At 41.1% G+C, this 26,979-nt stretch overlaps 2 protein-coding genes across 3 annotated transcripts; one reads left to right on the top strand and one right to left on the bottom strand.

Moving 5' to 3' along the window:
* Positions 1-813: 813 nt before the first annotated feature.
* Positions 814-23,319, top strand: LOC106926593 (ELKS/Rab6-interacting/CAST family member 1). Of its 2 annotated transcripts, none has more exons than XM_015001614.2 (20): positions 814-1,125; positions 2,446-3,208; positions 3,629-3,817; positions 8,077-8,368; positions 8,643-8,770; positions 8,904-8,978; positions 9,056-9,211; positions 9,304-9,471; positions 9,556-9,723; positions 9,801-9,938; positions 10,039-10,179; positions 10,321-10,461; positions 11,098-11,291; positions 13,111-13,246; positions 13,353-13,484; positions 17,319-17,479; positions 17,695-17,842; positions 19,035-19,130; positions 19,797-19,982; positions 21,029-23,319. In XM_015001614.2, exons 2-20 carry the CDS (start codon positions 2,666-2,668, stop codon positions 21,164-21,166), a joined length of 3,330 nt encoding a protein of 1,109 aa, XP_014857100.2. In that variant the 5' UTR covers positions 814-1,125; positions 2,446-2,665; the 3' UTR covers positions 21,167-23,319. The 2 variants fall into 2 exon arrangements, with proteins under 2 accessions (XP_014857100.2, XP_014857099.2); XM_015001613.2 differs by having other exon boundaries at positions 8,901-8,978.
* A 464-nt stretch (positions 23,320-23,783) lies between these two features.
* Positions 23,784-26,229, bottom strand: LOC106926594 (F-box/LRR-repeat protein 14). Its single transcript, XM_015001617.2, has 2 exons — positions 25,951-26,229; positions 23,784-25,718 (listed from the first exon to the last, which is right to left on the bottom strand). Exon 2 carries the CDS (start codon positions 25,680-25,682, stop codon positions 24,471-24,473), a length of 1,212 nt encoding a protein of 403 aa, XP_014857103.1. The 5' UTR covers positions 25,683-25,718; positions 25,951-26,229; the 3' UTR covers positions 23,784-24,470.
* Between the last annotated feature and the right edge of the window lie 750 nt (positions 26,230-26,979).

Raw genomic sequence — 26,979 nt, 5'->3', positions numbered from 1 at the left:
TACTGCACACGAAGTGTGAAAAAGCTCATGTAAAAGCTAAAATTTGCTAAAAAAGCTAAAATTAGCTAAACTAATAATGACAGCATTTTGAATAGCACTATAATGCTGACCTACAGTAACATACTCTATACAGTTTGAAAATACCAGAAATGTAATAAGCAGAGACATGTTAGCTAAAAAGCTAATGTTACCTAAAATACTATCAATTGCAAGCTGACCATCACTAGCATGATTGACTAAATTTAGAAGGTTTTAGTAAAATGTAGTTAAAATAATTTCAGATAAAAAATGTTAGCCCTCATGCCATCACTCGAATGCTGACTAAGTAAATTAATTAAAGTAATATGCAAATATTACCTATCAAAATATGTTTGGAAGGTCAATTGGAATTAGGATTAAAATTAATAAGGGTTGGGATTGGAATTAAGGTTGGATGCAGGGCTAAAAGGAGGGTTAGAAGGAGGATTGTATTGAGGGCCAGTATTGGGGTCGGAATGAGAGTTGGAATTATGGTTGGAATTAAGGATGGAAGGAGGGATGGGATTAGGGTTTGGAAAGAGGGTTGAAATTAGGGTTACATTAATTGAGTGAAGGGCTAAAATAACTGCCAAAGGGAAAACCTTTATTTCTAAAGGTGGTACTTGTGCAATAAAGTTGGAGAAAATTCTCTCGTAACATTTGAGCATGCTGTGTGCCAATCTTTGGTAATGTTTAACAAAACCAACACTAGTAATAGCTCACTGTAGCCTATGCCACAGCCCCGCAAAGACAACAAATATAAATGCGTACCATTTGTCAGAGTCGACAGATAACTCTCTGTTTCACCGGGTGTCCATGTTAGCTACTGTTCAGTCCACATTCATTCCCAAACCACTGTTCTGTCGGGACCGCGCGTTTAAAATTAAAGCGTGGCGAGAAAGGCTCACGTGAACGCGCACAGGGGGCTTGACGTCACTGAGGCGCCCTGGCTCTCCTGAGCCGCTAGTACTGCTGGTAAAAAGATGGGAAAATCAGATAGCCTTTCATCGAAAAATTAACATAAAATGCCAGTTTTTACCACACATGTCCGGATACTAGAAGACTGAGCTCCAGCAGCGATTTGAGCTCCACTAGACAACGAAAAAGGTACTTTGATTGAAGAGGGTTGTCCCCCTCTTTCTTACCTTTAAGCTATTGTGTTAGCGGCAGAAAATAGAGATTTAGCTTGACCACTAAATTTGGGTTGGACTAGCCTCCATATGTCACAGTGAGCTAACACTAGATATGTGCATTTTATACTTTTGGCTTTTAATAGGCATTTTCTGGGTTCATAGGTTTGTAGTCGAGCCTGAGAATGAAGAAAAGCTGAAAACGAGGAGAAGGAAAATGGATATGGTTAGATGGGTGTCTCCAAAGCAGCCGCTGTATGTTCCGTGTCGTTAAATGTCTCATTCTCCGTTAGAGTATGACATTTTAACATTGCAAGGTAGGACGTCGTCAAATTAAAACATCAGAACCGATTTTTTTTTTTTACTTACTAATATTTCTATTTGGATTAACATTTCTTAGCAGGGAAATGATTTTTTTTCCTCCCTTGAACGTCCACCATGGACAATCCCCTTTTTTCCCCTCCCTGCTGCTTTTAACCTAAAGCGTCAGCTCATTGCACAACAATATTCGGATTATTTACATTTATACGATATGCCAAATGTTGAGTAATTACAAACACATGTAGCTTTAATTATAACCAGTTAGAGTAGGTTAAAGGTAGAGCTGTCATGGTTTAGTGTTAATCCCAGCAGGGCTACACCGAGGTTACACAATTAAAATTACAGCTGACTATGTCCCTAACGGGCCTTATTACTTGTTAGATCAGAAACTAATCATGTAACCCAGATTTTAATTAATGAGTTAGCTGATTACACATTTTAATTTTACACTTATTCACATATTAGACCTTAAAATCACTGCTAAAGACATTTTCTTTATGTTGTCAGTGTAGTGGTATATGGTGGGGGAATATTGAAATATAGGCACAAGGTTAGTGTTTCTGAGTGACTTTGTAATCTATAAATGTATTTTATAATTTGTACTGAAATCTAAAGTCTCTATAACAGACCTGCACAGTATTAAGGATAATTTTTCCATGATTATATCAGCTGAGATAAACGCCCACCACTTCAAATATATGTGTAAATATGATCATTCTACATGATAAAAGTAAGGAGATTGATATTGTTATATTTCTGTCTGAATTAGGCATGTCAAGTAGAATAAATGGGGAAAGTACCAAAAGTTTTTTTTTTTTTAATGTATTAAAGGTTACATGAATATCAATATGACAACAAATCAACGCTTGGGTCTTACTGCGATCTTAACCTTATATATCTCACTGGTTTTATTTAAAAATGTCACTTTTTGGTGTTGATGTGCAGTTTATCAGAAGTGGTTGTTTTCTGTTTGCAGATTTATTTGTAACTCTGGGAAAGTCTTGTCACATCTTCAGTCCCTAAAGTAAAGAGGAGCAGGCTTTATCTTTTTTTATTTATAAATATCATGAATATTGTGTCCAGCACCTGCAGTTGAAGCGGCATCATCACTCGACTGTTTCAAGGCAGCGCCACAAGATCCGAGAGGATTTACCTACATCTGTTAGTCTGTTGGCTCCTTCGCTAGTTAGCAGAAGATGTACGGTAGCGCCCGCTCTGTCGGCAGAGGAGATGCCAAAAACGGTGGGGGAAGAGACGGAGGCGGTGGCAGTCAGGGATCCGGCCGTTCACCACGCCTCCCTCGATCTCCTCGGATGGGACACCGACGCACCAACAGCACCGGCGGCAGCGGAGGAGGTCCTGGAGGAGCGGGCGGGAAAACTCTCTCCATGGAGAACATCCAGTCCCTCAATGCTGCGTATGCCACCTCAGGACCCATGTACCTGAGTGACAACGAGGTCGCCATGGCGGGCGACCACATACCCAAAAGTGGTGTGACGGTGACCGCCGCCGGGCGACAAAGGGTGACATACGGATCGCGAGGAAGCAGCGGTGGAGTCGTGGCTGCTAGCACTCCCAACATCTCCACCACGGTGCCTGCTAACGCAGTGCTGCCAGCAGGCATGATGGCAGGGGACGCGCTGGCGTTCGGGGAGCACCACATGGCCTCCACAGTGCCACACTCTCTAAGGCAGGCCAGAGACAACACCATACTCGACCTGCAGGCCCAACTTAAAGAGGTATTTTATAGGACTGGAACCAGTAATCATAATTGATGGATTATGATCCATCAATTATGACTGTGTAATCTATAAATGTCCCTAATTTAATAATCAATTAATATACAGACAGAAAAAATAACATATTCAGATCAGTAATTAATCCAAAACTGTAAAAAAAAAAAATAAAATGTTCATTTTCTTTTAGAATTTTTTGTCTTATTTACATATTTTAATGTATTTCTAATATTGTATAAAAAAAGACTCAAGTGGTTAAATGAAAAATCTGCCTTGTTTTTTTTTTTATTCCATTAATCATCTCAATAATCGATTTCCGAACTAATTGTTAGTTACAGAGTTCTTCTGCCAGTTTTGCAGATTTCTTCCCTCAAGAACAACAGATATCTGGATGAGCTTTATCACCTCCCTCTGTTCTGTCAGGTTCTGCGTGAGAACGAGTTATTGCGGCGAGAAGTGGAAGTGAAGGAGAGCAAGCTGAGTTCCTCCATGAACTCCATCAAAACCTTCTGGAGCCCGGAGCTGAAAAAGGAGCGAGCCCTCAGGAAAGACGAAGCTTCCAAGATCGCCGTTTGGAAGGAGCAGTATCGCGTTATTCAGGATGAAGCACAGGTGAGCGTTTCAGTCTCTGATCTCAAGTTAGTTTTCTCTGCATCAAATCATCACATTTTAAGATGGGGCTGGGGGTGAACATAGTCCAGTCATTGTTCCGGCTTTCATTTTCATTATTCTCTTCATGTATATGTTTAAAAGCTGGTTTTGAACATCTAGTTAATCCTCTTACGTGCAGCTATATGCTCATGCTTTGTAGATGAAAGGGGTGTAAATTTTAATGGTGCATTAGCATTTTCGTGTGCTTTGGAAAGTGCTGGAAGTGGTGAGCATAATAAAATGTAGCATTAAGGCCTATTTAACGTGTGTGTGTGTGTGTGTGTGTGTGTGTGTTGTAATGGTAGTCACAGATGCAGTTGTGTGGATTTAGGACTTTAGATGCCTGCATTGTGTTGAACAAGATGTTTTTGCTCTGAGTTATGGGATGTTTTGATCACAGCTGGTCGGATCATGCAAAGTCTAAGAACACAAGCAGAGAAAACGCAGAAAATGAATCTATATTAAAAACAGCCTGGCTGCTTTCTGCCATCTATAAATGGATGTTGACGCTTTAAGTTCTGCTTTAAGAATATTTTTCGCTACCCATTTAATGGCAGGTGTGAGATTCTTACATGATGTTGGCCTTGGGTAAAATGATACTACTGCTTCATTATATTTACACAAAATTTAAAACAAAAATCCAAAACATGATTGTCAATTACTTGCCACAGAATGCTATCATATTGTATACTACACTCATGATATTTATAAGATTTGTTTTTCTTCAGTATAAGGGGAAAACAAAGTATAAAACTTGGATAAGTTTTGTAGTTTTGCTCAAATTCTTAAAGGCCAGAGTATGTATTTTTTAAATTCTTCACTGGAAATATTTCACCAATAAATCGGCCCTGATTTCCTTAATTTTGGGCGATCAGCCGATACTTGCATCTGAAACCGATCGAATCCACTGAACTTATCTACTTCCAAAAAACGCCTGAAATCAGCCGCTGTCCTCTTTTTGAGAGAAAGCTGGCTGACAGGCTGACCCGTCCACAAAGTGGCGCCTGTATGTGTACGATTAACAATCATCACCTAGCTGTTGCCAACTTGGCAACTTTGTTGCTATGATTAGTAACTTTTCAGACAAAAGAAATCTGCATTAGTCAAAATTGGATTTGGTAGGTGAGGTTTTGTGAAAATCGGTGATCTGCCAGAAAACTGCAATCGGTGCACCCTTAGTTTTCAAACAGCTGACTTAGTTTTTCTTTTAAAACTGAGAGAAAATGGTAGCAGCCTTCTTTTATTCATCTGATCGTCTGCAGCAACAGGTCGGGGAGGGGCAGTGCTTCATCGGGCAGGAATAAAAGCAGTTAGTGACACTTTTATCTCCTATGAATATCTCATTAAAAATACTTTACGCATTGTACGACATTTGTGTCTTTTAAAACCGAAACCTTTTCAAACTTTGATGTACGCTTCGTAGCAGACAACCGTACCGCGCCAAGCTGCGACTAACACCGTAGATGTATAACTTTAGTAATGTGCGTTGTGCTGAATATGATGTATTGATCCCAGCTGGTGGGATCTTTTACATCTTTTCTCAGATGTGTAGTGTGGGTGTACCTTTCCTCTGGCTTACAGTCTTTTTAATGAGACAATACAGGAAGTGTCAAAGCAAATGGAGTTCACTCTGGCTATGTGAAGCCCAGAGGAGCACACTGCTGCTCCGCACTGCTAGTCAGCTGGCTTAAAGGCTGCACCTGCATTTTTTCTTAAACTCCAGTAAATGTAATTTTACAACTATGAATACAGTCATGTTATCGAAATGAAAGGAGCACCACCTATTCCTCATATGAAGATCACACAGTTTTACAACTACATTTGATAACTGTTATTGGTTGTCTGTTATTTAGCTAATAGCAGCTCATCAGTTATACTATAAAGAGCAGAACAAAAAATACTTTCTTCGCTAACCAACTAGAAACTGTTAGTTACATTTCTTTCTTTCCTGTTTTTAAAATCATTACACAATCAATGCTTTATTATATATTATATTATAATTGTGCGAATCAGTATTGTGTGACATTTTAGCAGCAGTACTGTTGCTTTCTAAAAAAAAAAAAATTAGTCTTTGGAAAAATTTTGTGTAAGAATCCTGATCCCTAAAAATGAATATTTTCAGTATGTGGTAGTAATTTTATGTCAGCCAGAGTGACGTATTTAATAATGCCAACTCAATAAACACATTTGAAGCCTTTCCAAAAAGCCTTTGTTGTTGTCATGATTGTGGGAATTAGGTTTCATTAACGAAGACAAATTGTCTTTGTTTAACTGTGACTGTTAATGGATGGGCCGGCCTCCAGTGTAATTCGCTGTTTTCGCCCCTGCTGACTCACAGAATCCTGCTCCAGACTAATTCCTAGTTCTGCCCGACCAGCGCAGGGCTAATCAGCGGGTGCTTTAATTTAAAGATGTCAGCTTTCATACGTCTGCCTCCGCCTCCCACGCTGGCATGCACGGAGACACAGAAAGGCACGGACACTGATTACGGCTTTGTGGTAAACTGCAGGCGTCGTCCTGGAAAGAGGCTCGACTGAATGAGCATATTTGCAGTTTCATGTTTGCTGCTCGTGTGCGATTCTTCCTCTCTTTCGCGGTTACTTGTGTTTATTTGAGTACTTAATTTCATCCAAATCGTGTTTTGATTTCTCTGGCAAAGTAGCAAATATAACTTGGTGTTAAGATGAGTTTAGGTGGTGTGTGTGTGTGTTTTCTCTCAGACACCTGACTGTTTTCTCCCCTCAGGCAGTGAGGGTGAGAATATGGGGGCTGAGGAAGGGAGAAGGTGTGTGTGTGTCTGTGTGCGTGTAGGTATATCAGTTAGAGAAGCGGGGCGGTGGTGGCTCGGTGCAGTGAGTCAGCCTTAGTCACGGGGCGTAGAGGGTGATGGAAAAGGGATGGTTGGTGAGAGGATCGACAGGAGGAGAAGGGAGAGCGTGTGGAAGGTGGTTGGACAGCGAGTCGGGAGTAGAGCGATGTGCGCTGGTGGAGGGTGAAGGACGGATTGACAAAGGAAGGGAACAGGGAGGGGTCAGGACGACGGAGAGAAAGGAAGCCAGACACCGACTTCTCTTTTTGTTCGGTCTTCTGAAAAACGCTCGCAGCTGGTTCAGACCGGAGCGTAACACAGCCTCGTGTTACGGCCTCGCAGCAGCTCTGCCAAGTGCCGTGGCGTCAGATGCTGCAAACAATGCAACACTACACTGGGCCGATTGTGTTTCACCATTTGTGTTTCTCAGGGCAAGAAATGCAACACCGTCCACAGAGCTAGATCCAGAAAGAGGAATCGGTCAAGACAGGGGGCTAAACGTATGATAAAAGCCGTTTTTTAAACAGAATTTGACACAATCGTATTTTCATGGTAACCGGTACCGCTCCTCCTGCTCATTGACATCTGGCACCAGAACCCCTGCATGGAGTTGGTATAGAAAATGAGATGGAAATTTCCATGTCTTTACATGATCGTGTTAGTTTAGTTTATTTTACAGTTAAAATACAGATCGATATTAAGAAAAAAAACACAATTCAGGAAAAGCAAAATAGAAAAATACATAATGTGACCCAAGTATACAATCCTTTATCAGTTGATTTCTAAATGTATACAGAAAAAAATCATAATTATTATTTAAGTACAGCTACAAATAACATCGAAACTATTTTTAAAGAATGCCTTTTACCAAGTGTGAAAAGTTATTTGGAACTTTGCACAATGTTCTGTCATCTCAATCTTTTATATTTTATAAATACCTACATAAAAAAAACAACCCTAAATTATCCTTTTGAATGTTATTCTATGGGACACTGTGGTAATCTCTCCCTGCCAGCTAAGAAAGGTTGGTGGCATCAACTAACTCTCTCACTCTTGGTTACCTAGCAGCTAACTCTCTCTATGGTTGCCTGGCAACAACGTGTTGAGTAACTGGTGCGGTAGCAGTTCTAGGTTTCACTCTGTGCTTCATAACTGCTTAAAAATAAACAACGATAGCAAGTGAAAACTTTGGATAAAAAAGGAAGGGTCAAGCACCAGTTCAGATATTTAAAACAAAAAAACAAATCAGTAATTATCAGTAACAACAATTATTGATATTGACGGATATGAAACGCTTATTGTGATATGTTTTCCAGTCATATCGCCCAGTTCTAGCTGTAGTTTGAGTAATTATTGTTTTTGAGCTTGGAGTGAAGATGGATGAACCCTAAGTGGACATGTCTGTCCCCAGCATCTCCAGATGACTGTTCAAGCCCTTCAGGACGAGCTGAGGATCCAGAGGGACCTGAACCAGCTGTTCCAGCAAGACCCCGCCAGCCAGGGGAGGGAGCTGGCCCTCATGTCTGAACCCACGGAAGAGAACTACCGGAGGCTACATGCTGAGCACGAGAGGCAGGCCAAGGAGCTCTTCCTCCTGAGGAAGACGCTGGAGGAGATGGAGCTGAGGATTGACACACAGAAGCAAACCTTGGTCGCCAGGGACGAGTCCATCAAAAAGCTTCTGGAGATGCTGCAGAGCAAAGGTGGGTTTTAGAGACGTCTAGGTATGTTTCATAAAAATTAAAATGATAAATCTAGCGCTAATTGTTGCCCAGAGACATAAAAATGGTAAAAAGTTTGGAATTACAATATCTTTTTTTTTTTTTTTTTGTCTCTTTGAACTTTTCGTCTGATTACTGGACTAAAACTGTCCCACTATGCTTATGTTCACCAATTCTCTGTGTGTTTTTGTTTGCGTGTGTGCGTGTGTGTGTGTGTGTGTGTGTGTGTGTGTGTGTGTGTGTGTGTGTGAGACAGCTCCATCTGCCAAAGCGTCAGAGGAAGACCAGGAGAGGACCAGGAGGCTGGCTGATGCAGAAATGCACCGGCATCACCTGGAGAGTTTACTGGACCAGAGAGATCGAGAGATTACCGCCCTCAGAGAGGTAAGGCCCACATCAACGATCCTGACTCTAAATGGCACATTTGTTGTATATTTTCCAACATCTTCCAACTTATTTAAAAATATATATATTTTTTTTCATGTAAAATCCCTTTTTTACATTTCTGATCCAGCAGGAACTTCATCGTCGCTACGAAGGAACTCCAGAGTCCACCAAAACAAAAGCTTTACAGACTGTTATCGACATGAAGGTGAGAGTTTAACCGTTTCCGAGCGATCAGCTTCGCCACATCGTACTTCCACTGGTGACCAACTTTAAATACCCCAGGATGCAAAAATCAACTCCATGGAGCGGAGCCTGAGGGACATGGAGGAGGAGATGCTCATGATGAAATCCAACGGACTTCTGAGCTGCGAGGAGCGACAGGAGGAGATGAAGCAGATGGAGGTGTACCGCAGTCACACCAAGTTCATGAAAAACAAGGTGAGAGACGGAACCACGTCGATTTAGCTTCACTCGGACATGTAAAAGTTTGTCCTCCGAGTCTCCCGAGTTAAATTCTTTCTGTTTTTCAGATGGAGCAGGTGAAGCAGGATCTTTCCAGGAAGGACACTGAGCTGCTGGGTTTGCAGACTAAACTGGAGACCTTAACGAACCAGTTCTCAGACAGCAAACAGCACATCGAAGTCCTCAAGGAGTCTCTCACCGCCAAGGAGCAGCGCGCTGCCATCTTACAGACAGAAGTACAACAAAAGCCCAAACGGAGAACAAATCACACATTATTTGGTTAATTTTCTTTTAAACGTACGTTGTATTTGTTTTGCCAGGTTGATGCCTTACGCCTGCGCTTGGAGGAGAAGGAGGCAACTTTGAATAAGAAGAGCAAGCAGATACAAGAAATGTCAGAGGAAAAGGGAACCCTGAACGGAGAAATCCACGACCTGAAGGACATGCTGGACGTCAAGGAGCGCAAAATTAATGTGCTGCAGAAAAAGGTGAGGTTAAACATCTGCCACGCGGCGTGTCCCCTGCCGTGGATGTCCGCTTCGCCGACATTGCATTTGCTTTGCAGATTGAGAATCTGCAGGAGCAGCTGAGGGACAAAGAGAAGCAGATGAGCAGCTTGAAGGAGAGGGTGAAGTCCTTGCAGGCGGACACTTCAAACACCGACACGGCGCTCACAACGCTGGAGGAGTCTCTTGCGGAAAAGGTACGTTTACATCTTCCGGCCGGCTGCTGTAATTCCCAACTGTTCATGTGGAAAGGGTTTTTTTTTTTTTTTTTTTTTATTGTTTCTCTCGCGCTTTCAGGAGCGAATCATCGAGCGTCTGAAGGAGCAGCGGGACAGGGACGACCGAGAGAAGACGGAGGAGCTGGACTGCTCCAAGAAGGAGCTGAAAGAGCTGAAGGAGAGGCTGAGCTTACTGCAGGGAGACCTGTCAGACCGAGAGGTGAGGAGCAGATGGAGGAACACTCTCCCGTTTTGCCGGGACTCTAAAAATACACACAGAACATCTTTCTATTTTTGATGAGTCATTGTGTTTTCAGTTTTCTTCCTGCTTGATTAGCTCAAATCTGTCTTTTCCATGCAGACCTCTCTGTTGGACCTGAAGGAGCACGCTTCATCTCTGGCCTCTTCAGGACTCAAGAAAGACACCAAACTCAAGAGTTTGGAAATAACCTTGGAGCAGAAGAGGGAGGAGTGCCTCAAACTGGAGAACCAGCTAAAGAGAGTGAGCTAACAGATCACGTTAGGCTACGTTCACACAGCAGGCAAATGTGACTCGAATCTGCTTTTGTGCCCATATATGACCGATATCCGGCTTTTTCACCGCAGTCTGAACGATCTAATTCTGATCTGTTCATCCCCAGAAGTATAAGATCTTTGGTACTTCCAAATGTGGAACTAAATCAGATACGTGTCCGATTGTTTTCAAAGCTCATGAACAGTCAGATGCATCATAATAAAAAAAAAAAAAAAAGCCAGACGCAGTAAATCAGAACGTAAACAAAGGCTGAAAATTATGAACTTATGTAAGAAGTCTGTGAAAAACTGTCTGCTCCCATTGCCAAATAAACTTTAGAATTGATCCTTAAATGACTCCACCCATTATCACTTATGTTATCAATGAGCTGTTGTGTGATGTCAGCGTTCCTCTTTTGCACATGCGTGTCGCTTTGAGGATGTAAACCTTTCAAACAGAAGTCTCATTGCAGCCGAGTTTAATTGGTGTGAACGATCAAGCAAAAAAAAATTTAATTATTTCATCAAAAAATGAGAATTGTGCATCAAGACCTTCAGTGTGAACGTATCCTTGGTGAATGACCATCTGGCTCATTCTTACTGATGCGAATGTGATTCTTGTTAGGCTCAAAACGCGGCACTGGAAGCTCAAGCCAACACAGAGCTGGCGGAGCGCATCAGGAACCTGGAGCAGGAAGTGGTCCGACACAGAGAGGATTCTGGGAAGGCTCAGGCGGAGGTGGACCGCCTCCTCGAGATACTTAGAGAAATGGAGAACGAGAAGAACGACAAGGACAAAAAGATCAGTGAGCTGGAGAGGTGGGTTATCTGTGGTGTTTGATGAACACGGATGAAGCTTCTGCTTGTCCCGGCTGGAGTTTCTCAGTTTGATTCCAGATGGTCAGAGCGACGCGAACGCATGATCTCATTCAGACGAGAGGCTGTTTCTAGTCCCCGTCGCTCAGATCTATGCAAGCTGACATGCATCTTCTAATTCTGCAGTAACTCGGTGTGATGTGTGGCACATTTCTGATTCAGCGTTTCATCTAACTTGCTAATTTTTAGCGTCTCTTTCGAAAAGGTTTGAGTTGTCGGACGAGCCTCTTTTTCTTCCTTCCTAACGTTTCCATATGTTCGGTTTCTTAGCCTGAGTCTCTTTTCTCTTTGCTGCTTTCTTTGCACTGGACATTTCTCACCTCACCAGTTTGGCCTCCAGGTTAGTACTTGCTCTTTTCTATCCGCCTGACTCCCCTCTCACTTTATCCTCTTCTTTTGTTTCTTCCCTTCCTTTTTCCTCCTCCTGTTCCTCCAAAGTGTGTGCTGGGTGCACCCTTTATTTTTTTTACTGGGCTCTTCTTTACATTTATGCTCATGATTCCTCTTTGCCCTTGTCTGGTTTTAACTTTAAATCAAATCTGACATTAATGCTGTTGACTGGAGGAAAAATGTTGCCAAAGCAACTGTAAGGATCTGTTTGTACATCGACAGTTTTAGAGTAAACTTCTCATTAGACCATATTTCTGTACGTCTGTTTTAATCTGGAAATAGTTTTTTTTTATTTACATCCTTGATCCGACTAAAACAGAATGGAATTACATTTCTACCATTATCCATTCTGCAGAGGTTTCCAGACTTTTACTCCTTATTCCATGATCTAAAATATAAAAATCTGAATTTCTCAGTATTTCTATTCATTTATATTTAGGTGATGACCTGTATTTATTTTTTACCATATCAAAACGTTAGTTGTTGTCCCTTATTAATCAGTTCACAGATAAGTATTCAAAATGTAAAATGGTCCATTTCAAAACCTTTTTTAGTCTCTAGATTTTAGCTCTGGGTTTCAAACTGGATCCAAACTTTTTAAACTGGGTTTGGTTTATAATCAGTTTTTTTTTTTTTTTTTTTTTTTTTTAAATGATCACTGCTCACAATGTGATCTAAGGTTAACTATAATTCATTTCTGATCATCTGAGATATACGTTTTAACTTTTTTTTTTTTTTTTTAGATATATATATATTTATTGTTTTCTTAGGTATTTTTAAATGTTTACATTGTATCAAAATGTAAGAGAAAATGAACGAATAACAAAAGTTTGCCCATTACTTCACTGCAAAATCGTAAACCAGTTTTCAGACAGGAGGGATTAAAAATGGATAATAAAACCCAACTATGATGTTTAATATTTATAATGTCACAAAAACCGAAAGGAAGCAAAAATGTTTGGGAAAATACTAAATTTAGAAATTGTAAAAACTCTGCTGAAAAACCATCAAATGTCAGATTTGCATTTTCTCTTTGTTTTACCGTTTTATTCTTTACCAAGTAAACCGAACCAATATATTTTAGTTTTACTATAGAAGTGATGTGTTTCTGTATGTTCATTAATTCATAAAAAAAAATCATATTCGTGGTCATCCTGTCAGCAGGTATTACATTTTTTGTTTATATTTAAACTCGGAACCTCTTTAGCATGAAGTATTTAATGTACGTAAAGAAAAAAAGGGCGGTCTATGTAACAAATCAGTTTTTTTTTTTTCCTCCTTATAATTAGCAAAGTATTTAACAGTTTTAGATTTAAATATCAGATTTCCCGTCGGTGTTTTTGCAGGAGTTAAGCATATTTTGTCTCTGCAGGCAAATGAAGGACCAGACGAAAAAGGTGGCCTCCCTGAAGCACAAGGAGCAGGTGGAGAAGAGCAGGAACGCTCGGCTGATGGAGGAGGCCAGGAAGAGGGAGGACAACATGTCCGAGTCGTCCCAGCAGGTGAAGGTGAGGCCCGTTTCTCAGTCGCTTGGGCTCGAATGCGGTCTGCAGGAAATGCGCCCTGCGACGTCGCGTCGGCGTCTAACAAAGCAAAATCTCCGCTGGTGTGAAGGACACTCTGCGTCAGAAATCAGAGCGCATTGAGGAGCTGGAGGAGGCTCTGAGGGAGAGCGTTCAAATCACTGCTGAGCGAGAGATGGTGCTGGCGCAGGAAGAGGCCGCTCGATCGCTGCAGGAAAGACAGGTAATTAAGCGCACGCACCAACACACACACACACACACACACACACACACGAGTGAGATGAGTCGGTATTAGTCAACCAACAGAAGCAGCCGCTGCTGCATTTCTAAACATTCCTCTGGAAGTCTTTCTCGTTCACCTTTTGCGGTGTTGATCGCTCTCTTTGTCCTGCCTCCTCTCTTCTTCTGGCTTCCTCCTCTTCCTCAGTTCCTTTATCTTTGCTTGTCGTTTTTTTTCTTGTCTTCTTTCTGCTACACAACCGCCTCTCCGAAGCACTCACTCAAACCAATGCATGAGTCCAACCTCTCCCACTTTAAGTGGTCTAAGGTACGAGTCCAGTGTGTGTGTGATCTCCATCAGTGGTCAGCAGCTCCGTTTACAAACAACACTTCTACAAGTCATGCAGTCTCGTGCAACGCTTTCTTTAGAGGTTGTTTTCTTTTTGGTCTGTGTTGGAAGCTTTCAGGTTGATGTTCAGACTGCATGGATTTGTAAAGTGTTTGTGTCGTTTCCAGCCCATGTAGATTCGGTGGGATTATGTTTACCTGCTGTTTGCTTGTAAAGTAACGTTCCTAGGCAGAGGGTTGACTTACACTGCAATGCAAACGTGTTCATACTTCTTGGATTTTCCCATATTTTATCATGACGCAACCACAAACTTCAGTATCTCGTAGAGCGGAAACGATTAATCGTATTAGTTGATTATCGAAATACTCGTCAACTAACTTAGTAAGTGATGAATCATTAATTGGGTATATTCAAACTTTTAAAAAAAAAAAGGTCATTTACTGAAAGAACAGCAATGAAGTAAAAAGCTAAAGAAAATGTATATATTTGGCGCTTAAGATAAATAAATCTTTGATCTCAAGTGGCATACTTTTAGCTTTACCTCGTTCAGAATCTATACATACAGAATCTCCTGTTAAGCTCCTTTTTCTGTCCAATTAATTGGTTAATAGAAAAAAATAGTCAAACACTGTTTAAGTCAAGCAGAAAGGGCTGAGCTTTCCACATGTTGATGCTGCATGTGCATTGTTTTGCTACAAATGATCAAGTATTAAAGGAGTGCTGTTTTTGCATTTTAGGCAATAAAACGTTTTTTTTTATTTGACAACAGAAATGAATTGTTTGCATCTTTTAATGTATTTCTAATGTATAAAAAAGGCTTACTCGGTTACATAAAAAATTTTGCAGAATGTGACAAATTTTTATCCGATTAATCGTCAGAATAATCAATTTCTAAATTAAATGCAAAAATGTTGGAAAACTAACCCTACACATCAGACTGTCCCTTCCTGTAAGAATGCATGGCGGTGGCAGTATCATGCTATGGTAGTGCTTTTTTTTCAGCATTAGTTCTATAAAGTAATGTCTCATGAAGATTGGCTTCATATGCAGTTTTCAGATTTCTTATATGCAAAATACTTTGAAATCATGTTTCCTTTTGCTTTTACTTGACAATTGTTTCTCTTTCTTGTTGTTCCATCACACAAAACCCCCAAAACATGTTTAAGGTTTGTGGTTGTAGCATTGGCATAATGTGGAAAATTTTGCTGGGTATGAAAGCCTTTGTGAGGCACTGTACTCATTAGTTGGCCAGTGAATGAAGATGAACTATTCAACTTTTCTCTAGTTTGGTGAATTCTTGAAAAAACTAAACAAAACAATAACAACAACAACAAAAAAAAACATTTGAGAGCTCATCTCATTTGCTGTGGCAGGATGTTTGTTGTCACCCCTCCGGATCAGATTTCCACCCAGCTCTGTCCCCCTCCAGGTTTCAAACGTTGCTAAAATGTCTGAGGCACTTCTGAACACAACAAAGAGGACGGCTGCTGATGTGGAAGGCTTATTTTATTCGATCTCCATCGCTGCATTAATGTTGGTTTTCTTTTCTTTCTTTGATTGCTTGGATCTCCGTTCACTTGCATTCAGAGGTTAAAGGGACAGTTGGATATTTTTTTTTATGTGAGGTTATCAGAGGAAGTTTCCTTACCTGTTGTAGAAACGTCACAGCTGATGAGTCGGATCGATGCAACTCCAACAACCTTCGCTGACATTGGTTGAGAAAACAATCTGAACAACCTTAAGAGTTTATTGGACATTTATAATGGACTAATACAGTAATATGTGAATATTTTCAGAGTTGTTTAAAGAGATGCACAGATTTTTTGATTCCTTATTTTGTGAGGCTTCGACCTGCCGATACTAAGTTTAACCGTTTCTACTAAACGTCTTTTGTAAAACAAAGCAATGGCTTCATCAGAAACTGGACAGACCAGATTACAGGCTTGTCCCTCTCTCTCTGGGAATCATCTAGTGCAGAAAAACCCTTCAGCTGTACAAACAAGATCCACTTGTGGAGAATTGCAGCACATCTCCTATTTTGTTTTTTTTTTCTCATTAACTTTTCTATCGGCAGACCGGGAAAGTTAGAAGAGCAACATATCACAAAATGTATTTGATTTACTATTGGTAGAATTTAAAAAAAATTATTTACTGTAACTATAAATGAACCCTTAGCTGGCTTTATTACGAATTGTTTAAATCAGGCCCAGGGGTGACGTGTCACTGTGTGAGTGTGTGAGAGAGAGAGAGAGAGAGAGAGAGAGAGAGAGCTAAATCAAAACCGAACCAATGAGATCATCTTCAAGACCACTACTGTATTCACAAAGTGGTTTCTTTTGGAAACTTTTAAAATAGTTCTCTGGGACTTTAAAGCGTAGGAGCAGCATGATTGTAGATTTTCATGATTTAGAAATCTTAGCATGACTGTGTTGTGTCTTTTCAAACCAGTAACTGGCCTAATTCTCAGTTACATGAACAATGGTTCCCTCTTTTTATTTATTCATTTATTTATTTTATTTTATAAAACCCCTACTCTATGTACAGGATGTCCATACGTCGTTAAAAAGTCTTTAATTAATGTATATAAAGTTAAAGCTTAAATTTATTGAGAAAATGTAAATTGGCCTGTAACATGTTAATCACAGGTCTTACATTTTATCTTGGTAGGACTATTTAATTGCATATTCTATGTATTTTTTTTTCTTGCAAAAGTCTGAGTTGCACAGTTTTTGATCTGTGACTCGCTGCTAATGTATCCTTATTAGCTAGCTAGCTTTTTTGCGCCTGTCATGGTGAGTTGCTTGGATGATGGTCAAACATTTCTGTGCAGATGTAGGTCTTAAATTCGACTCGTAACGGCCTTAAGCTTTTTAAAAGGCTTTTAAAAAGCTCTTAAATTGGAGTTGGTGAAACCTGCAGGAACCCTGATGTGAATGATACCTGATGAAATTAAAATTAATTGAACAACAGATGAATACTTTCCACTGCAAGAAGATTTAAATTAGTTAGTGATTGTCTCGCTGCAAAGCGCCCTCTTGCTGCTCTTTTCACAAACTCGCCCTTGTTGTTTTGATTTGCTAAAACTGTGACGGCCGTCCGACTAGTTGTTAGTCTTCCTCACAGCAGTGTGACTCCTTTCTCCCACAGGTAGGGAAATACATTTACAGAACCTCACTTCAAACAGTCCGAACTGTCCCTTTAAGGCACCCTGGAGTAAAACTGTTTCCAGTCTGTATGCAGCTCCTTGTATATTTGTTTGCTAGTAACAGTTGTTTACTTTAGTAGGTAATGAAAACAGATTCTACAGCCGTCCTTCCCTTTCATCAGTCCATTTATCATTTAGAAACCCCTGTAAGTGTCATTTGCTGGGAAAATGCTTGACAACCGTTGATTTCCGTGTGTGTGTGTGTGTGTGTGTGTGTGTGTGTGTGTGTGTGTGTGTGTGTGTGTGTGTGTGTGTGTGTGTGTGTGCGCGCGCGTTTCTTCCAGATGGAGGAGCTGCTGGGTGCCATGGAGAAGGTGAAACAGGAGCTGGAGTCCATGAGGGCCAAGCTGGCGTCTACCCAGCAGTCTCTGTGTGAGAAGGAGGCCCACCTCACAACCCTGAGAGCTGAGCGCAGGAAACACCTGGAGGAGGTGCTGGAGATGAAGTAAGACCCCCCACCCCCCACACACACACACACACACTAACTCACTCTACAGGGTGGTATAGACTGTAGATTATTGATTGGCACCTTAATCAAGTGAAATGTCATCCATTTCTGGCTTTTCCCAGTCAGCATGCTGGCTTTGTGCTATAAATAATAGAATATACCTGAGCTATTTGTACAGCTGAGCATCCCGTTGCTTCATCTACATCAAACAGGCAGGAGGCCCTTCTGGCCGCCATCAGTGAGAAGGACGCTAACATCGCGCTGCTGGAGTTGTCGTCCTCTAAGAAGAAGAAGACGCAGGACGAGGTGGCCCAGCTGAAGCGAGAGAAGGACAGACTGGTGCAGCAGCTGAAGCAGCAGGTGGGGAAACGCCGTCTGGGATCAGGGAGGGCCGGTGTGACAGGAGTGGTTTGTACATTCATCTGGAGTTTCACCCGGAAGTATTTTGCCGTTTATTAGAAGGGTCACCTCTGTGTCAAATGTCGAAGCTGTTTGTTGTGATTTGATTGATCCATAGCTTTTCTTTAGATTGAGTGAACAACACAAAGAAAATCAACAGTAATATCTGAAAAAACAAGAATATGCTGCATAATATGACCACAAGTCTGCAAATCTTTTGGTGTATTTTTTTCTTTCTCCCAAGCATTAGCAGTTGTACTTCGGCTTCATTGTTTATGCATTCTCTTACAAGTCTGGTTGTTGCGCACAAGTAGAGTAATTTTTAAAAACCAGCCTTAGGGTTTTCTTCACTTGCGCCTCCACATTGTGTCACCAGGTTGCATAGCCACAAAGGAATAATAAGCCCACCTTTCACATGCTGTTTATGAAAAAAAATGATTTTGTTTCAGACCAGTGCATCACTTTCTGAACAAGAAGGTCTGGATACATATAAAATTTGAAAAAGGGGAAGTTCAGTTTGAATATTTTCCAGATGAAGAAGTGTGGAAAAGGAAAATAAGAGGATGAAAAAAATCAGTTCCTTTTTTTCCCCCTTAATTCTGTCATTTTTTTCCTTCCTGTCTTTGTTTTTGTTTCTATAGATCATATAGAAGTATAGGTTCTATATCAGCCTTTATCAGGCATAAATTCATAGAAAATTATTATTTTTTTTTAAGTTTATAAAGTCTGTTTTTTTTAGATAAAGAAATGCATAGAAATCCTGGACCTGCACAAAGCAAAGCGACTGAAGTGAGTCCTTCGTGCACTTCGCTGGCTGTTATTGTTTTACGGTTTCTCAGATCTTTACTCCCACAAAAATAAATGCGATCTTCCAGATGTAGTTGATTTCTCAACAAGAAGAAACATCTGTAGTACATTTTATAAAAAGCAATAGGAAACCCCTCACAATCAGATCTTGGCCTGAAGTGGAAGTTTGAAGTTAAAAGTTTCGTTGAAATGGTTTGAATGAAACATTCAAAAAGAAAACAACTTTGTATTTATGCATGGTCAGCTGGACAGGCCGGCGCTCATATTAGCAGCCATGTTTTCTTTGGATGGAGTCAGAAAACGTCACTGCTGACATTTTGAACTTTTCTCTGTTTTTAATCGTCAGACTCAGAACAGAATGAAGCTGATGGCCGACAACTACGAAGATGATCATTTGAAGGCTGCACACGACCACACAAATCACAAACCCTCTCCAGATCAGGTAATCTATTTGACCCGGATCTGATTTGACAACATCTCAGTCGCTGAAAAGATCTCCTCTGAAGCATCCGTCCAGAAGGTCGGACTGGCGGACGCCATGTAAACGCAGCAGAAGGATCTTTGTGTCGATGTGCCGCTAACCAAGTTTTTTCTTCCTAATGCTGCGTCTGGCTAACCTTGTGGTTACCAGGATGATGAGGAGGGTATCTGGGCGTAGCCTGCCTTATGCCCCTCCCCTCTCTTTCACAGCCTTTTTGTTCAGAAGGGTGAGCTCGTATAAAGAAAGCCAAACCTTTCACCTTCACCACCAGCATGTTGATTTTTTTATTCCCCCCCCCCTTCATTCATCTGTGTTCATATCGTTTGATGTTGGGTCACATTGTTTGAGATTGAAAGCATTCGTCGTGTGTTGCTTGTGCAGCTCAAGGGTCTTAAATTTGCATGCAGTTTCTATGCGTCTATTTGTTATAAATTTTACTCAATTTTTTTTGTTTTGTTTTTTTATGATGAAGCTAAAGCTGTCGGTGACGGATAGCTATGCATGCATGCTGAATCATGATCGCTGCGGCTTCATCGTTGTGCAAGCATTTGGACCGGATCAAAACTCTTCTTCTGTCATCTGGGATGCGATCAAACCTGACACGTCTCCTCTTCCTCCTCTCTACAGATGATACCCCCTCTTCTTGTCCTGTCCCAGAACCGCAGTAAGCTCAAACTCTACATCGCCCACCTGACAGACCTCTGCCATGACCGAGACCCCAGCATCCTCAGCCAGCTCACGCCTCCGTCTCACTACCACCACAGCGACCCTGAAGACTGGGAGGAGGAGCTTCAGAAAATGAGCGACGAACAGGTGCTGGGGAAAAAAAATAAATCAATCACTTTGTTTTACATTTCAACAAACTTTAATGTGTTTCGGTTGGATTTTTATTTTGACAGATCAATAAAAGTTAAAATATAAATGAACCTGGATGGAATAATCACATGGGTTTTATTATTTTTTTCTTTTATCTGTTAATCTATTAACTATGCAGTTCTTGAATATTCTGCCCCCTTTTTTCTGTTACCCCTAAATAAATAGCCAAACAACTCAATGTGCTAACTAAAACATCCTACAATTGAGTTTTGCATACATTTTTCTTAATCATTTTAATACTGCGTGCCTTCCTGCTTTTCAAATATTTTTAAGTCACTTTACTGAGGTAGCGACAAAAAGAAAAGTTCCCGTTTATATAGTTTTCAGTTGCCATGGCAACATCTCCACTCAAGGCTCACTTTGATGCTGAAAATATCTCTAAAACAAACATTTTTATCCTGTTTGTATTTTACTTGGTGTACATTCTGAAAAACCTTCAGGTGTCAAACATGCAAAACAAAATAAACATCAGTCCAGGAAAATCACTGGTTTTAAACTTTTAATAGCTGAGTTTTGTCTATTTTATGCTTTAAAATAACACTTAATTTTTCCCTATCCTTCCTTTCAGATTTTGGACAGTTTTCCTACTTCCATAAATGTGGCCCTTTGTCTTGAAGATCTTACATTTTAGTGCCCAGAGTTTCAGCTCCTCTCTATGCATCTCTATTTGCTGTAAACAGGCTGTTTGAACAAAGCGTGGAAAGCAGGTCAGAAACCAGGAGCTGCAGCAGCTGACATGAAAATCACAGACGGCTGAAATCAGTATCTGAGTTTATTTAAAAATAGATGGATAGATAATAGATTCTTTGGACTGGATCTGGAAATTTTGCCACATCTTTGAGGAGCTAGAAAGGTTTTACAGAGCCGTTTAAAAATGTTAAAGTTTAGCTAACAACTCACTAAAACATTCTCAGGGCTGCTGCTTTTAGAGGAGTTAAACAAACTCGAATCCTATCTTTTTTTTTTTTCCCCTGTGCTTCCAGTTGAAACGGGAGACTGAGGTGTGTGAGAAGGAGAACGGGGAGCTGCAGGAGTTTGCCAATTCAGTCCTCCAGCAAATCGCAGACTACTGCCCCGACATCCTGGAACAGGTCGTCAATGCGCTGGAGGAGTCATGCTGACAAATCTGACTTTGGACTTAAGCAAGCGGCGCCCAGGAAACCCCCGATCTCCATCCAAGAAGAAGAAGAGGAGAGCCGGCCGGGGCGTCATCTTCTCCACCCTACATCAAGTGTCCAGGAAACTGAAGTGCTTTTCTGTCTCTTATGTCACTCTGAGGTCAGGCTGGCTGCATCCAAATACGGAAATTCACAAAGCGACACTTTTGAAGACATGTTTTATTTAGTGCAAATGAGGGAGGAGAACTAAAGCACACACAGTGGGGCGATCTTTATCTGTTAGTGTAGCCGCATTGTAAAAGATGTTCCAGATGAAAGAAGGGAGCCTCACAAAGCCTTACCTCCAGCAGGAACTGACCTTCACGAGGCACTTTTGTCTCAGGCTTTTACCTCTTTTTTTCATCTCTTGAGCCTTTCATGTTAAAACGGGAACACGGATCCCATCCTTTGGGACAGAAAAGCACTTTTTTTTTTTTTTTTTTTTAAATACCTGGGGGAGCTGCTACACCCAAAGGGAGCAGGGTGGAGTTGAGTTCGGAGGTGAGGCGTGGCGCCGTGTAGACGTTTGTTTTCAGCCTCGCGTCGCCTATCGTAGCGCCATCTGAATGCCACTTTTTAACCGGAGGAGCTCCTGAAGCGCTAGAGTCGGTACGTTACTGCGTCGTCGTCGGTGGCATTAGAGGGGGGATCAAGGCTCAACCTTTCACAGAAGATCTGAGTTTAGTTACCATGTTTATAACCGAGGAGAGGATTTAGGGGGAGAAAGCTTTTCTTTCATGTCTCGATGGTTTTGCACACAGCGTCCACTTGTTTATGAGGTATGCAATGTTTCTTTTCTTTTTTTTTTTCTTTTTTTGAGAACGTTCTCGTGGCCTTGGAGCATGCACAGAGATCAGTACAGGACCTAAATGCAGAGGCTTTTCCGCCTCTGTAATACTGGTGCTATGGCATGATGTAAGAACTGATCCTCATCCAAAGTTTCTAAAGGAGTTCCTTAAAGCCCACATACCGACGGCCCTTTTTTTTTGTACGCTCGGATGCCTCTGTTGGTGTTTGTTTCCGTTTGTTTTATTGTTCAGGGCTGAATTTTTTAATTACCAAGTGCATTGATTGACATTTACAGAGGAAACGAAAGTCACTTTTCAAGCAGATTTTGACTTTTTAAGATCAGTTTGTAAATAACGTGGTATTCAACACGTACAGTAACTGAATAAAAGTAATAACGTGGAAGGTGTATCGTGCATTCTTAAAAGACAAAAAAATCAGAAAAGTTCAAAGCAGTGCAGTAGTCTTTTTGTGTCTAATTTTGTCTCCCGGGACAAACGTATGTGTGACAGTGCTGCCATAAATTGCAGAAAGTCTATGTTCTATAGAGAAATATATATATAAATAAGATATATGAAAAGTTTACTGTATCAATATGCATTGAATGTTTGCACAGAATCTCGAAGAGCGAGTTGCTCTGAACAAAATAAGTGTTCTCAGCGAAAACTGAGGAAAGATGTGTTTTAAAAAAAATAAAGTGTCAAAATAATGTGTGAACTAAAGACGTTTCAAACCGTGACTATGTGATGGGAGGGTAAATTCTCTTGAGTTTATTTCTAATCGTCTTTTTCAAATGCATATGCTCGCCAAACGGTGGCGCTATCCTAAGACGCCCATGTTGTCTTTTCTTAATCTTCGGTTTTCGTTGGTGACCCTGATCCATAAAAACGAGTCTCCAGCTGTCGTAGCTCTCCTGCTATCAGCGATTATATTCAGCGGGTGTCAGTGAGAACCAAAGACACGGCTGGAGGTCAGAAATGAGAGTTGGATGCTTGTTTCTCTGTCAAACTGACTGAAAAGCTGTTTCTGTCCCTTTAGCTCCTTACAGCTGAATTCAAAGATCATTCTCGCAGTGTTTCATTCCCCTTTACTTTGGCCTCGCTTTCCTTTCTTCCCTCAACGTCTCTTTTCTTTTTCCTTCAAACTTTTTAACTGGGAACACAGAGCTAATCAAGGGGCTTTAAGTTTGATGTAAGTTTTTGCATTTGTAAAAAATTTAAAAAAAAATGTACTGCTGTCTGTTAATGTCAAGAATCAAACTGAATTAAAAAAAAAGACATGTTGGTTACATGGATTTTGTATGTATGGAAAAGAATAAATTATGAGCCTCGTTTTCTTGTGAAGCTTTTTTTTTTAATCAGAGTAATTGTACACACACAGATGACAGGCTAAAAATAATTTTCTAAAAGTCCTTTTTGAATTTTTTTTTTCTTCCTGTAGGATGTATCTATTTTCAGTTAATTACAATTTAGTCTATTTTTATTTGCCCATTTCCTGGTTAATTTATTAGAATTAGTTATTTAGAATAGTTTTGTTGGCCAGTAATTTGTTAATTTCAGTTTGGGACATAGATGTTTCACATATAAATATGTAGGTTTTATATGCAGGTGGGTGGTCATTTGGTCTACAACCAGTTTTCCCAGTCAGACGTCAGTCTGACACTCAGAGGGTGAACAGGTGAGACTCGGGTAAACAATATAGCAAGGGCACCTGGGAAATTTGGAATGTTTTGCCTGTAACTATGGAAAAAAAATAGCAACATTTGACCTTTCTTTAAACAAAAACAGACAAGTGAGACATTTATAATCTTTATTCATAAATACCACTATTTTATGAATATAAAACATTAAATTACTGCGTTTTTTGGACAAATACTCTGGCATTACAATTGAAAGCTCTGAAAGAAAAAAACAGTTTAATTGCATATAATCTGTGTAGCTGTTAACACTTTGTAGCAGTGGAGGTGAATTTCATGTTTAAATAACTTTCTCAGAAATATTACAAAAAAAAATGTACACAGGTAAACATGAAGAGACAGGAGTGATCCACCCACTTCAATTTGAAGTACAAATTTTCTCAGCGACAGTTATTCAATACAAACAAGTATTCAAACAAACAAAACAGAAACGACTTTAAAATTCAGGAAACTGAAACCTTTATTTTTTTTTGTCTTGAATAAAAAGATTCTGCAATGAAAATCGTCTTGAATGTAAAAAATCTCTAAAAATATACAATCTAGTCTAGTTTTCACCAATAGTAGGCACTCCTGTGTTAAGTGGGCGAGGTAGCTGGATGGTCAGAATGCACACAGGCTGCAGGTTCGGCAAAGCAAGAGTCTGAGAAACTTTGGGGTAAAAAAACAAAAACATTGTGGAAGGAGTTGCTCCAGGTGGGTCCCTCTTTGCATGATCACAGTTTAAGGTTAAATTAAGAACGCCTTACAGGTGAACAACGGCACTATACAGGATGAAATGAGAAGCTGTCACCTCACTCTCTCACTCTCCGTCATCTGCCACAGTCCGAGGTTTAATACTTTAAGGCACGGGAGCTGCGTTATCCTCTCCAGACCCCTCTTGGTGATCTTAGTGCAACCATACAGATCGATCCCCGTCAGCTGAGTCAAGTGGTCAGCTATCAACTCCAAACCTTTGTCTGTGATTCGCACGCACTGCCCAATGTTGAGAGTTTTGAGTTCGTGCATTTGGCGCACCATCCTGTTGATCCCGTCGTCGCTGATGTGACAGGAGCACAGGGAGAGAGACTTGAGCTGATACAAGCCCTGGGCGATGTAGGCCAGGCTCTGGTCCCCGATCTTATCGCAGAAAGAGACGTCGAGGCCGGACAGCCGGAGGGAACCCATGGCCAGATGCATTATCCCCGTGTCACTGATGTTATCGCAGGAGCGCAGGTTCAGGCTGCACAGCTGGGTCATCTGTGACAGGTGGATCATCCCTGCGTCCGAGATCCCCCCGCAGAAGCTGAGGTTGAGCACTTTGAGCTTGTTCAGGCCCTTTGAAACGTGTTTGAGAGAAAGATCGGTCAGCTTCTGGCAGTCCTGCAAGGTGAGCTTCTCCAGAGTCAGGCAGCCCTCTGCGGCGCTGCGGGTCATCCCGGACAGGTGGCCGATGCCCACGTCAGAGACGTGCCTGCAGCTGCGAAGGTTAAGGCTTTTGAGTCTGTGCAGCCCCCAGGCAATGAGCAACAGGCCGGTGTTGGTGATGTTGCTGCACCCGCCCAGCTCCAGCACCTCCAGGTTCTTCAGGTACTGGGCGATCCTGCCCAGGCTGGAGTCTGTGATCTGCTTGCACAGGCTGAGGTTGAGGACGCGCAGGGATGGGATGTCCTGCACAAAGGCATGTCCCAAACCATTGTCGGTGAGGTTGAAGCATCCACACAAGTTAAGGCTTTCGATCTGCGGCATCCCCTGAATCACGTAGCTCAAGCTTCGTCTCAGGCTGAGGATTTGGACCTTCTTGATCCCCCTGGTCTGCAGACTGGGGAACAGAGACGGGTTGGCTCTCCGTAGATGGAGCTTAGCTTCCACCCCCCTCCACACAGACTTGTGGTAGGACGCGTCTCTCCAGGCCGCGCACACTTGGGCTACCCTCCCTTTGTCCTTAACGTCCAAGTAGCTGAAAATAATGGCCAAGATTTCCGGGAAAAGGCACGATATGTGTGTTTCCGTTTGAAACATGACTGCTGGGTGACTTCTGCCAGCAGCACAGGTTGCCTAGGAGCGACAACAAAGCGGCGTTAGCTGCGCGAAACTCTGCTGCTGAAGTTATGTAGCATTAGCTCATGTCAGCTAACAAATTAGCATTGGATGCTGCGAAACAAAAAGACACCAGAACACTCCAAACAAATTTCACTAGTTTACTACATGGCTAGTCGAAATAAACTAACGCTACAGTTCACTTGTAAATAAAGCGGACTTAATTTTAAGGAAAAAAAGTGATATTTACCCAGAAAGTGTCGGCTTAGCCTTAGCTAGCTGTCTAAAGTTGAGAGCTTGAAAGCCGCCGAACCTCCTCGTCCGGAACGACGTACTTTTTACTCCAAATCATCTCAAGCAAATATAAAACGTTTTATTCTGTAGAATATTGTAGCCATGTGCCTGTTTCCCGACTGAGTCTATCCTTAAGACCCGGCATTAGAGTAAACCCTTTCCTTACAATTGATACTGCGCCTGAGCAGCTGAAAGCTAGCTCGCCCAGCGGCTCCTAGTGGAGGCTGCGAGCAGGGCCGGTCCAAGAATTTATAGGGCCCAGTCAAAACAATAGTTTTTGGTGAGCTGGTCAGTATATTTCTGCAGAAGTGTCATAATTAACGAACAAATAAGTAATTAGGTATTTATGTACATGAAGATTGAATTAATAAATTAACATAAATATTTGATGGATTAAATAATTGAATAGATACATAATCCCATATTTAAATATGAAAATAAACATTTTCATTTTTTAATTTAATTTTTACAAATAAGTATTTCCGTATTTATCATTTATAGTTATGTATAGAAGCACAACCTTACCAAACAAAGTCAGAGGGGGGAGAGAGGACAGTAAAAATGAGGAACATAATTCTACCTACACTTTTTTGAATGTAAGTAGACAAGTAATTGAATAATTTTCATACATATGAAAACAATTAAAAAGAATTTGCACCTTAAAATCTAATTTTGGTAGCCTTGTGTCTTAAAAACACTAAACAGCAGCAACAACAAAGAAGGCCAGAATTTTATCCCAGGACTTTCATGAAATGTGGTGTGAGGTGGTGAGGCAGACGCGGTGGACCCATCTTAAAGTGAAGGAAGTGATAATTTAATGATGAAATAAACACAATCCAAAATCCCAAATACCAGGCAGCACAGATGAGCGGAAAGCAAAGGGTCAATTCTAGTAGCAACTGGAGGAAACACTAGAGACACGGGCAAACAGCAAGACAGCTACGACAAGGACCCGACAAAGACACAGAAACACAGGTGACATGAA

The sequence above is a fragment of the Poecilia mexicana genome, unplaced genomic scaffold (genome assembly GCF_051168715.1).
Source record: "Poecilia mexicana isolate PSO_F unplaced genomic scaffold, ASM5116871v1 scaffold_6, whole genome shotgun sequence".
NCBI lineage: Eukaryota > Metazoa > Chordata > Actinopteri > Cyprinodontiformes > Poeciliidae > Poecilia > Poecilia mexicana.
Note: the sequence above shows the minus strand (reverse complement) of the source record. Positions and strands in the feature narration are given on the sequence as shown.